This window comes from Sciurus carolinensis, chromosome 2 (assembly GCF_902686445.1).
Source record: "Sciurus carolinensis chromosome 2, mSciCar1.2, whole genome shotgun sequence".
In the NCBI taxonomy this organism is placed as follows: Eukaryota; Metazoa; Chordata; class Mammalia; order Rodentia; family Sciuridae; genus Sciurus; species Sciurus carolinensis.
The window spans coordinates 95240359-95253841 of record NC_062214.1 but is presented as its reverse complement, the minus strand read 5'-3'; the positions used below and the strand labels follow the sequence as shown (position 1 = coordinate 95253841).

At 35.8% G+C, this 13483-nt stretch overlaps 1 protein-coding gene across 11 annotated transcripts in view; it reads left to right on the top strand.

Annotated features, from left to right (window-relative positions):
* Rnf111 (ring finger protein 111) overlaps nt 1–13483 on the top strand; it is a 120887-nt gene that overhangs the window by 63027 nt on the left and 44377 nt on the right. The window contains exon 2 of one of the 11 annotated variants that reach the window (XM_047541210.1): nt 7283–7383. The exons of 9 other annotated variants lie outside the window; for them this stretch is intronic. Coding sequence is in view for 1 of the 2 variants with exons in the window: in XM_047541205.1 (XP_047397161.1) it covers nt 11443–11468 (26 nt within the window). In the remaining variant the exon portion in view is untranslated. Of the gene's footprint in view, nt 1–7282; nt 7384–11318; nt 11469–13483 lie in introns of those variants that run through there. One more of the 11 variants, XM_047541205.1, reaches the window with a different exon arrangement.

Here is a 13483-nt window from a genome sequence, read left to right as displayed (position 1 = left end):
AAATACTGTAACACCCTTTGTTCCCCTTTTTAAAATTTTTATTTTGCAGTTGATTTGCATTTTTATCACAAAGATAGTACCAGAATTCCTCACCTGGTTTCTCTTATTGTTAACCTCTTATTCATTGCATGTCACTACTGAAAAACCAACATTGGTTTATCACTACTAATTAAATTCCAGATGTTCTTTGAAGGTAGTCTCTTGTGGTTTCACAATTTTCTTCTTTTTTTTTTCTTTCTTTTTGTAACTAAGTTTTGAGGAATGCTTGTCCAGTGTTTTACAGACTGCCCCTCAAAGTGGTTTGCCTGATGTTTTTCTTATGGTTTAACTGGGGAAAAATACCTCAGAAGAGAAGTACCCTTCATATCACATCATATCAGGGGTACAGTAGTATCAGCACGGCTTATCATTGATGACATTAACTGTAATCACCTGGCCAGCGTATTTGCCAGGTTTCTCCTTTGTAAAGTTAATGCAGTCTTGTCCACTTGAGTTGAGGTTGGTGGATGATGGGTTGTTGTGCTAACTCCTAGAAGGCCGAGTATCAACATAAATAGTTTGAAATTCTTCTGTAAGCACGTTTATTTATATCAGTATGGCCTCATGGCTATTTTGTTTTTTACTTTGGTCTAGAATCCAATACTACATTACTTATTTTGTTGTTAAATTGTTGCAGCTTTGGCCATTGCGAGCTCTTTCAGTTTGGCTTCAGTGTCCCTTTGTCATGCACCATCCTTTTTTTGTGTGTTTCTTTAATTTTTGGCACCTAAGATGTTTCAAGCTCATTTTGGTATTTCCCTGCGCAGCCCTAGAATCAGTCATTTCTCCAAGGAGCTCTTGTTGCTTTTACTGGAAAATGGTATCCAATAATCTGGGCCTATGTGCCCTAAAAAGTTGACTTCTCTATTCCTAGGCAGAATGTCTGGAAAGTTAAATCTAAGTATTTGGATGAATGGTGGAGAGATTTTAGCATCACACACTTACAGTACTTGGTAGTATCTACTTGTTAACTGTCTTCTGTTATTAAGTCATAGAAAGTGGCTTTTTTTTAATTGTAAACAAATGGGATACATGTTGTTTCTCTATTTGTACATGGAGTCAAGGCATACCATTTGTGTAATCATAAATTTACATAGGGTAATGTTTGATTCATTCTGTTATTTTTTTTCCCCTTACCTCCCACCCCTCCCATCCCTCTTTTCCCTCTATACATTCCTTCCTTCCTCCATTCTTAACCACTCTCCTTATCCCTAACCCTAAACCAAACCCTAACCCTAACTCTAACAGCATCCTTTCATGCTCAAAACACTAGAAAAAATTGGGCTAGTGGGAACATTCCTTAGCATTGTAAAGGCCATCTACGCTAAGCCGTGGCCAATATCATTCTAAATGGTGAAAAACTGAAAGCATTCCCCCTAAAAACTGGAACAAGGCAGGGATGCCCTCTTTCATCACCTCTATTCAACATCGTCCTTGAGACTAGTCAGAGCAATTAGACAAACCAAAGAAATTAAAGGGATACGAATTGGAAAAGAAGAACTCAAACTATCCCTGTTCGCTGATGACATGATTATATATTTAGAGGAACGTGGAAATTCCACCAGAAAACTTTTAGAACTCATAAGTGAATTCAGTAAAGTAGCAGGTTACAAGATCAATGCTCATAAATCCAATGCATTTTTATACATAAGTGATGAATCTTCAGAAAGAGAAATTAGGAAAGTGGCTTTTTAAAAGTATTTTTTGGTGTTACAGAAGTGTTAGAAAACTTCAGAAGGAGTGTATACTTATTTTAGGGGCAGCAAGTAGGGAAAAGTTAGATTCTTGTATTTTATACTGAGCCTAAGAAAAAATGACCCCTCTTTGTATGCAAAAAGAAAGGATGCCAAGGAAAATGATATGATAAAGGGGGTATGTATGGGAACTCTGTTCACAGGAGCTGCGACTTTATAGCACATGTTCCTCTTCTTCATTGTTGTCATTATCTTTGATGATGATAATAATAATAGTAGTAGTGGTAGTATTTTGTCCTAATTGCTGTTATTCCCAGCTTTACTTCTCCTGTAGTGCTTGGTTTTAGTTCTCTGTGTGTGTGTGTGTGTGTGTGTGTGTGCGCGCGTGTGTACGTGTGTGTATGCGTATGTATGTACACATGTGTTACTTAGAATCAAACCCAGGGCCTCCCACATGCTAGGCAAGTACTCTACCACTGAACCACACCCTTAACCCTTTTTAAATTTTATTTTGCTACTGGGTCATGGTAAAAAACCAGGGCTGACTGGACTTTAATCCTCCTGCTTCAGCCTCTAGAGTAGCCAGGATTACAGATGTGTACCACTATATCTGGCTGTTTTTCTTTTTCTTTTTTCGCTCTTTAAAAAAAAAAAAAAAAATTTAAATAGGTAGTCAGGGGAGTTGGAGTTACTTTCCAATTTTTTTAGTTGGGGTTTATCTCTACTTAGTGGAAATTAGAACTTTAAATGTATTTCTGCTTTGTAATTTGTTAAACATTTTAGGAAATGAGTGGCCTGGTTTTAGGAAACTTTATTGCTGAATTTTCTTTTGCAAAACCTGATTTGAAGTAGCAGCTTCAGTTTTAAAAAAAGGTTTTGGTCAGAACAGCAGAGTTTGTCCTTGTCAAAATAAGAACTCACAGGGTTTTCTAAGCCTCATAATTCCTTATCACTTAACAATTTTGTTGCTAAGCCTTTGATAGCTTGAGATTTTAGGATTGGCATGCCCTTAGGGACACGACTTGAATCTTTTTTTTTTTTTTTTTTTAACCATTTGATTATTTTGTTTTAACATGTTTTCAAGATGAAAGATAAAGAATAAAAATAAATAAAATTTTATATATAAGATAAGAGCCCACCTGTTTTCCTCCTTACCAGTTTGAGGATCTCATCACTTATTAGCCTTTTAGAGATATTATCCATCATGTATTGCAAGTATTTTGCATATTTCTTTTTTTACTCTACTTATGAATTTATGTACAGTTTTCTTGTACTATTGAAGTTTTTTTTTAATAAAAATTTAGGGATATTAGTCACAATTGGCATATTAATCTGGTGAAACTGTTAAGTGCTCTTTGCCCCAATCTTGCAGATCATTTTTTCCCTGTAGTCTACTCCCTTCCTCCCTTCAACTCCTCAATTAAATCTCCTTAAACTATGTTGAGCAGAAATATGTAATCCCTCATTCCTTGATAATTTGACACCCTAGTTTATTCTTCCCCAGTGAAGAAACAAAACAAGAAAAAGCCACATCCCAAACATCAGAGTATTTTATTTTTATTATTATTATTATTTATTTTGATTCATTGTACACAAATGGGGTACAACTTTCGTTTCTCTGGTTGTATGGGAAGTGGAGTCACATCGTTTGTGTAATCATACATGTACATAGGGTAATGATGTTTGTCTCATTCTATTATCTTTTCTTCCCCCCCATTTTCCTCTATGCAATCCATCCTTCCTCCATTCTTGCCCTCCTCCCCTTATGTATCATCATCCACTTATCAGAAAAATCATTTGGCCTTTGGTTTTTTGGAATTGGTTTATTTCACTTAACATGATATTCTCCAGCTTCATCCATTTACCTATAAGTGCCATAATTTTATTCTTCTTTATGGCTAAATATAGAATATTTTAGATACTACCATTTGTTGCCTTGACTTAGCATTGTTTGAAATGAATATTTTTCTCTATCATCACTCATAGATCTTGACTTGGATATCACCTTCTTTATTAAGCTATTTCCAGAGGCCCAAATTGCTGCATTCTTTGTGTTCCTACAGAGAGTTATTGTATTTATAGCATCCTGTGGTTTGATCATTTCTTTTGCTTGGTTAATTATTTATATCCTTAAATTCTGTTTGCTACTATATTGTGAGCTTATTGGAAGATAGGATTCTGTATCTTCCCTCTGCTCATAGATCAAGGATATAGTTGTTATTATTTTTTGTACTGCAGATTTCTGTAGGGGTGCTTTAACACTGAACTGTGTCCCTGGTTCTTTTTATTTTTTATTTTGAGAAAGGTTCTTGCTAAGTTGATGAGATCCCATTAAATTGCCAAGGCATCTAACTTGTGATCCTCCTGCCTCAGTCTCCAAAAGTTACTGGCATTCCAAGCATGTGTCACTGTACCCAGCTGTAGTTCCTTTTTAATCATTTGAATAATTGAGCATATATCATGCAAATTTTTCATCTTGACTTTTTTAGCCCACTATACTTTGTTTTTCCACCCTATTTCAAACACAGTATGTCCTACTCTCACTGCTTTAGTGAGGTTGTTCACCTTAAGAGTCTTGTATATATCACAATAATTATAATTTTTGTTTGTTATTTTGAGCTCTTACTTCCTTAGCATCTTTTAGCATATGTGACTATACTTATTCATAAGAAAAAGACCAAACCATTTTTTGGGGAGGGAGAGGAAGGTACCCGAGATTGAACACAGGGGTTGTTAACCAGTGGGCCACATCCTCAGCCCTTTTTTGTACTTCATTTAGAGATAGGGTCTCACTGAGTTGCTTAGGACCTCGCTAAGTTGTTGAGGATGGTTTTGAACTTGAGGTCCTCCTGTCTCAGCCTTCTTAGCTGCTAGGATTACAGGCATATGCCACCACGCTCAGCCCAGACCATTTATATTATTATCAAAAAGTAGATCAAGATATTAAGTGTGCTGTTGTAAAGACTTAGGATTTTAAGCTATATGGTTTAATTCCGTAATACTGCTTAAACATTGTTCAGTGTTATAGGCTTTGTAAAAGTAGAAATCTTTCTATATATTATAAAAAATATTGTCTTTAAGTTGGTTACTACTTCTAAAAAGAAAGATCTCTTCACCAAGTGAATTCTAATCTCCACAGAAGCCTGAGGCTACTAAAAGTTCAGCTTTGGAGCTGGAAGTTTAAATAACAGAAATCTTTAAGAGTAGTTTATAAGTTTGAAGCTTTGAAAGTTGGCAGATTGATAACTTGAAGTATAAAAAATGAAAGATATGGAGGTTTGTTTTTCTTGCACATTTTTTTTTTTTTTAACACATTGACTTTTCAGTTGACTCAAAAGTAATTACACTTTTTTTTCCCATACTGGGGATTGAACTGGGAGTGGGGGTTGGGGGGTGCTGTATCACTGAGCTATATCCTCCATTCTCCTCAGACCTTTTTATTTCTTATTTTGAAACACAGGATCTTGCTAAATTGCCAAGCCGGCTCAAATTTGCAATCTTCCTACTTCAGTTTCCCGAGTAGCTGGCATAACAGGCATAAACCATTGTATCTGTCCTAATTATTATACTTTTACTGATGATAGATTTTGTGAAATAGTTTGATGATAAAGTATTACTTTCCAAGCATTAAAATTTGTAGACAAAGGTAAATTCAGAAACTTTAGGCTACTATCATTAATGAAAAAGCAATCAGCTCTCAAGTCGGACTATTCCATTCAAATTCACCAGCAATCAGATGCGCTATCTCTCACTGACCTTACTTTAATTAACAAGAACACAGTTGTGACTAGAGCTGTAGACTCCTCATGCTTATTGAACTCCACCCAGTTTGTGTTGACAGGAGATGTTATATGTGAATTTTTTCATGACTAATACTTAAGGATTTTTGAAAACTTAAGACAAATGAGAAAATCATGAAGTTCAGAGAGAAATAGAAACCAATAATGTGACAGAGATTCATTTATTTATTTATTGTTTTTAATCAGCCTATTTTTTTTTTTTTTTGGTTGTAGATGGACACAATACCTTAATTTAATTAACTTATTTTTTAACATGTTGCTGAGGATCAAACCCAGTGCCCTACACATGCCAGGCAAGTACTCTACCACTGAGCCACAACCCCAGCCCCCAGAGATTTATTTTTTTTTTGAAAGCAGAATGTCTGGTATTAGAATTTAGAAAACTGAGACTGCTAGCTCCCCAAACCCTATTCTTTCATAGTAGAGGAGATTATATAGAATTCTTGGCTTTCATAATTTTCATATTAAAGAAATGTAGTCCTTTATTTCTGTGCATCAAAGTTTTGATTTTATGCCTTTCTTGACCTTGATGATTTCATTTATTTTTTAGGTATCAGAGAAGGGCTATAGTCTTATATTGTCTTACATATGTACATACTTCTCTAAGAAAATAATTAATAACAACCATTATGCCTCATGCTCTACTAGGTACTCTCATTTAATCCCTATAAAAATTTTATAAGCTAGGTACTATTATTATCCCAACTTATAGACTGGAAACAATTTTAGAGAGTTTAAGTAGTCTGCCAAAGATTATATAACTAGCCAGGGACAGGGTCAAGACTTGAACTCATATTTTTTTGTATTGAAGTGAATTTCACTTTCCTTTGCTTGACTATTTACTCCTTTTTGTCAGTGATCTCATTTAAAGATGGAAAATCATCTTCATTGTTTGTCATTGAGTATCCATTAAATGTTTTATTTTCCGTAATGTTTTCCCATAGTTCTGAGTATTGCTATAGCTTTTTGGTTATTATAATGTCTTCATTTTCTCAAACTTCCTGGAATATTTTGAAAATATTTTATAATATTACTTAGTCTTGAAATCTTCCCCTTGGTGGTTTTGATCATCAGCTAGTTCTCTGCTCTAAGCCTTTTTGGGTCAAATTTATACTCCGAAGGAACAAAGACTTGCTTTATTCAAACTAAGCCTTAACTGAGAAAAGTCAACCCACGTTAAAGTCTATCTAAATGCAATCATGGTGCTATCTGTGCTCCTCAGTTCATTTTTATCTTTTCACAAGAGACAGTTATCCTGGGCAGACCTCTCTCATAAAGTGACTTAATTTGACTTTCCGAATCTGACTGTCCTAAACTCCGTTGTTCTGTATCTTCATTCTTCTTAATAATATAAGAAATAATGTCTAGAGCAACATAGATTGAAGGATGAGCCGGAATCTCCTTGCATGAATAGTCCTTGTCCAGTTCCTCTTGATAGGTCAGTGTCTTCTGTGGATATCTGTTTAGCTTAAGGAATAGAATGAGCATCCTAGGTCCTGTGTTAGTCAGTTTTCATTGCTGTAACAAAACTTGAGATAAATCAACTTAAAGGAGGAAAGGTTTATTTTGACTCACAATTTCAGTTGCTTTTGGGCCTGTGGCAAGGCAGTACCATGGTGGCAGGAGTGTGTGCAGGAGAAGGCTGCTTACTTCAAAGTGGTCAGAAAACAGAGGGGTGTGGGAAAGAGGCTGGAGACCCAATGTCCCATTCTGGGTTACACCTCCAGTGATTTTCTTTCTTTTCCCTAGGCCCCACTTCCTAAAGGTTCCACCACCTCCTAATAGCACCGTCAGCTGGGGACCAAGTATTTCAACACATAAACCATTGGGGGACATTTAAGATCCAAACTGTGAGTTTCCTAATCTCCTCACACTGCATATAAAACTAATCTTAATCCAAAGACTTAAATGTAACCAAACTACTAACCAGAGTGACTCTTGCAAGTAGTAGGAAGCACTTTATTGTGTCATCACAGAGCCATTCATTAAGGGAACTCCCTGTCCTTCCTCTTCTATCCAGAGGGTATGTAGATTTACTTTAGATCTGAGAAAAGAAATTCTGAACTATTTAACACTAAACTACAAACAGATCTAATTATGGATGACAGAATCTTGAAAGATGAGGGTAAATAACATGCTGACCAACTCTAGTTTTATAAAAATTGAAGAAATATGCTGGGCACGGTGGCACTCACCTGTAATCCCAGTGGCTTGGGAGGCTGAGGCAGGAAGATCAGAGTTCAAAGCCAGACTCAGCAATTTAGAGAAACCAAAGCAACTTAGTGACACACTGTCTCAAAATAAAAAATAAGACGGGCTGAGGCTGTGGCCTAGCATGTGAGGCACTAGGTTTGAGTCTCAGCACCACATACAGATAAATAAAAATAAAGGTCCATCTACAACTAAAAAAAAATTAAAAAATAAATAAATAAAATAAAATAAAAAATAAGAGCTGGGGTTATAGCTCAGTGGTAGAGCACTTGCCTGGCGTGTATGAAGCACTGGGTTTGATTCTTAGCATCACATATAAATAAATAATATAAACGTCCATTGACAACTAAAAAAACATAATAATAATAAAAAAGAGGGGTTAGGGATGTGGCTTAATGGTTAAGTGCTGTTGGGCTCAGTTGTTGGTACAAAAAAGAAAAAAAATTTGCAAGCATTTTGGGATCACATTGAATTTCCCCTTACCTTTTTTGCATAGTTAGTCTCATTTTATTTTCATATAGGTCCTGTATTTCTCTTACTGAGTTTGATAGTAGGTATTAAATCTTTTTAGTTTTGTTGTGAGTGGTTTGTTATTCTGTATTATTTTCTAATTAGCTTCTATTTGTATAAAGTCAGGTCACTGATATGGGGGGTATTAACATAAACCTCACTGGCCTGTTTTCAGTGGTGTTCCTGTTGAGCTCATTGGCAAATAGTGAAAAAAATTATCTACTTTTTATTATTTATACCTAGTCATTTGTTTTGAATGACTTGACTGGCATTTCCAGAAGAACAATATTATATCCAGTGAATACCTTTTTTTTTCCCCTTCCTGATTTTAATGAGAATACCTGCAGTGTTTCATCATTAATCATTAGTTTTCCTTTTTGAATTGTGCAGGACAAACAAACCATGTCTGTGAGCTGAATCCAGCTAGTTTTCTGGTTTTAAGGCTTACTTTGTAACTTTGAACCTTGAGACTTAAAAGATGTGAAAAGAGATCTTTATAGACTTTCTGAAGGATTCAGTTATTTCCTGCATTAAGTATTTACTATGCATTAAGAAGTAGCTTGTAGGGACTGGAGTTGTAGCTCAGTGACTGAGTGCTTACTTGCCTAGCATGTGGAAGAGGCACTGGGTTCAATCCTTAGTACCACATTATTTAAAAAAAAAAAAAAAAAAGTATCGTGTCCATTTGCAACTTAAAAAAAAAAAAAAAAAGTGCCTTGTAGATCAGCTTAAAAATGCTTTTATAGAGAAAATCTCCTGGTTCCCTCTTCTCTTTTATGCTTTCTTTATTTTAAATGGGTGATTGACTCCCAACCATAAGATAAATGTCTTTTGTGGTTCCAGAGCTCCTGAAACTGAAAATTGGGCAATGGCAAATGTTCAAGAAATCTTGAAAATTATTACCTAATTTTTTCATTGCTATTATTTTCACTCTGTATATTCCCTTTCCTTTATGTTCTTAGTTACTCAAGCCAAAAATGTACCATTTTTACTCCTTTCCTTCTATCCATTATACAACCTAAGAAAACATGCATTAAGTGCCCATGTACTAGTTGGCTATTTAAGTTGCTAGAGATTAGGCCAAACAGGGTAGGTGAGGTTTCAGCTTTTTTTGAACTTTCATTTTAGGGAGGGGACTTTTATAATAAATTAACAAAATTATTTTAATTAGTGGCAAGTACTTCACAGAAAACAGGTTATGACAGTGAGTGCTTGGGAAGAGAGGCTGATTAAATGGTAGTGTGTTTCCAGGTCCTCCGAGAGGCAGATGGGATTAAATTTGCAAGGATTTCTTTTCTTTTTTCTTTCTTTTCTTTTATCTCTATTTTTTGTAGTACAACATGTATAACATAAAGTTTATCATTTTAACCTTAAAAAAAAAAAAAAGAAAAGAGTTTTTTGCTGTATTGCCCAAGCTGATCCCAAATTCCTGGGCTTACATGATCCTCCTGTTTCAGCTTCCTAAGTAGTGGGGACTATAGGCATGTACCACTGCACCTGGCTTATTTTAACTATTTTTAAGTGCAAAATTTGGCATTAAGTACATTTACATTGTTGTGTGACCGTCACACCATTTATCTCAGGAAGTTTTTCATCTTCCCCTACTGAAACTGTTCTCATTAAACACTAACTCCGGGCTGGGGATATAGCTCAGTTGGTAAAGTGCTTGCCTTGCAAGCACAAGGCCTTGGGTTCAATCCCCAGTACTCCACAAAAATAAAAAAATACATAAAATAAATAAAAATAAATATACACTAACTCCCATTCTCTCCTTCCCCTAGCTCATTATAGCTACCATTCTACTTTCTGTATATGAATTTGAACACTCTTGAGTACTTCATGTAAGTGGAAATACACAATATTTATTTTTGTGTGTCTGTTTTATTTCACTTAACAGAATGTCTTCAAGATTTCATCCATGTTGTAGCACGTATCAGGATTTCCCTTTAAGGCTGAATAATATTCCATTGTACATGTATATCAAATTTTGTTTATTCATCCGCTGATGGACATTTTGACAGCTTCCACCTTGTGGCTATTGTGAATAATACTGCTATGATCGCAAATGTACAAATACCTGCTCAAGGCCCTGGTTTCATTCATTTTAGGTATATGTCCAGAATTGAAATCACTGAATTATATGGCAGTTCTTCCACATATGCACCATTTTACAGTCCCACCAGCATTGAACAAAGTTTCTAGTTTCTCCATATCCTTGCCAACATTTTTGGGGATGGGGTCGGGGAGGTACTGAGGATTGAACACAGGGCATTTAACCACTGAACCACATCCCCAGCCTTATTTTGTATTTTATTTAGACAGGGTCTCACTGAGTTGCCTCACTTTTTTGCTGAGGTTGGCTTTGTACCCACCATCCTCCTGCCTCAGTCTACTGAACCTTTGGGATTATAGGCAAGCGCTGCCCATTTTTTGATCAGGTTGTTTTGTTGTTGATTTCTAGTTCTCTTTATATCCTGGATATCAATCTCTTATCAGATAAATGATGTGCAAATATTTTCTGTCATTTCTTTTTTTGCGGTACAGGGGATCGAACTCAGGGCCTTGTGCTTGCGAGGCAAGCACTTTACCAGCTGAGCTATCTCCCCAGCCCTTTCTATCATTTCTTGAGTTGCTTTTTCATTCTCTTCTTAGTGTTCTCTGATGTAAAGTGTATAAGGATTTTATTAGGAGAAATGCCTGGGAGAGGAAATGAGAAGGGAGTCAGGGAAGACTTGAGAGGCTGTCAGACCATATTGTTAGTCTGATCCTGAGTGAAGGAAAAGAGGTAAATGTAGTTGGTTGAAGTCTAAGTAAGTTTCACCAAGGTCATCAAGAGTGTTTAGAGGGCTGGGGAGATAGTTCAGTCGGTTGAGTGCTTGCCTTGCAAGCACAAGGCCCTGGGTTCGATCCCCAGCACCGCCAAAAAAAAAAAAAAAAAAAAGTGTTAGAGCCAGTATTACATCAAAGGAGTCCTGTGTTTCCAAGGGACAGGCCTAATTTAGTATCCTTGTCTCACTCAGTTATTGGACAGGACTACCAGTGGAAAGTGTGACCTTGGGCAAAGGCAGTGATGGATTTCAGTACATAACAGCTGGAGCTCTTGATCAGTTAAGCTCCCTCTGGTTGGAAGTCTTCAAGGCACATTCTTGTAGCTGCCACTGAGCAGTCAGGAAAGACCTCTCTGAAAGATGACATTGAAGCCAAGACCTGAATGGTGAGAAGCTAGGTGGGGGCCTTTCAGAATTCTTTGGGAAAATCATTGTAGTCATGGGGAACACAAAATTCAAAGGTCCTTTGGTAGAGAAAGCTTGCCATGGTAATAAAACAAGGAAGGTCAGTTTGACCGTAGTCTCATGAACTAAGTGATAAGAGATATAGGTAGGGACATGAGATCAGAAAGGGTCCTGTAAGCTATGCCACAGAGATGGGATTTTATTTTTGGAATATTTGGAAACCACTGGAGGATTTTGAACAAGAATGTGATGTGATCTGATTTATATTTTATGGGTACAATCAAGTATATAGAAAGGAATTATTAAGAAATTAGTAACCTAAGAGTCTGTTGCAGTAGTAGTACAGGCAAAAGATTATAATAAATTGGACTAAAATGATAACATATATTTCCTTTCAAAGATTAACAAAATCCTGTTGATGCTTTCATTGTCTCTGGATTTTATGCTTTCTCTTCTAATGATTCCTTATCGCCTATCATTACATTTCCTTGCTTTATATAGCAGTAACCTTTCAGCTGTTTTTTTATGCCTCCAGTTTTAGCTACTTCGAATCGTTTTTCATAGTGTGGAATCATGATTCATTCCTTAATGATTTAATTTTCCAGTTTTAAGATTAAAAAAAAAATTCTAGAATTATTTGCCTCCTCTGCTTCAACTGTCTCCTACCTGTAGTTTTCCTTTTCCTGACTCTTAATTACAGGTATCTTTCAAACTATAAATTTCTTCTCAAGGCCTTCCCAGTAACAATCTCTTCTGTCTGAGTTTAATATCCCTGCGGTATCTTCCCTTTGGTGCCTTGTAGTCTGCATTTGTCTCTTTCCTTAGTCTGTTCTTTGATGGTTGGTCCTGTGGAGCTCTTTTGAGATTTTTGCATTAGAATGTTGGTATGTTGATCAGTGTCTCCTGTAGTTCTTTGTATGCTCTGTAGTAGACCTTCTGGAACTGTTGTTTCAAGTGCAATTTTTTTTGTGTTCTGTGTTATATTTTGGAAGTCTCTTTGTTCTGTTTGTTTCTGTGCTGTGAAAATATTCTATCTAAACTTTTTTTTTCATCTTTTATAAGTGAATTATCTATAATTGTTTATTTCTGTTTGATTCCTGTGGCCATTGGGATCCACATTTTTTCCCTTTTTTTCTTTATTTTTTGGTACTGGGGTTTGAACCCAGGGGAACTTTACTACAGAGCTATATCCCCAACCCCTTTTTATTTTTTATTTTAAAAAAATTTAAAAAATCTATTTACTTATTTATTTTGGGGGTATCAGAGATTGAACACAGAGGTGCTTTAACTACTGAGCCACATCCCCAACCCTTTTTATTATTTATTTATTTTTTTAAATTTAAACAGGTTCTCACTAAATTAATTGCTGAGGAAGGCTTTGAACTTGCAATCCTCCTGCCTCAGGCTACTGAGCCACTGGGATTACAGAAGTGTGTCGCCACGCCTGGTTATCCCCTTTTTAATTTTTAATTTTGAAACAGGGTCTTGCTAAGTTGTGATCTTCTTGCCTCAGCCTTTGAGTGACTGGGCCAAATGAATCTTTTGATACTAGCTAGCAGTATATTTTCTGAACTTTATTGTCTGTTCAGGGTAGGTTGCCAAGATTATTGATCTGTTTTTATGTTTTAATTTTTGATGTAACCTATAAAGAAACAGGTTTCTGAATATCACTTTCTCTTTTTTTTTTAAACCTGGTATTAGGCTGCAAGTGAATTATTTGCTAATAAACTTAATAGTGTTCTCACCCTCTTCAAAACAGAGTACATTATTAGATCGTACATGCCTAGCAGAAATGTCTTAATAAATTTAGGTTTGTGCACTTTGCTAATATAGGGAAGAGTTCATAATGATGTCTTTTTAAAGGGGATATGCCTTTCTTGCTAAGGAAATTTTGACTATTTAGAATATGTAGCAAAGTATCTTGGTCACTACTATCGAGGTATGAATACTGGTAGTTTTAAAGCATTCAGGTAGTAGGAGGGAGTATTGTGTCAGG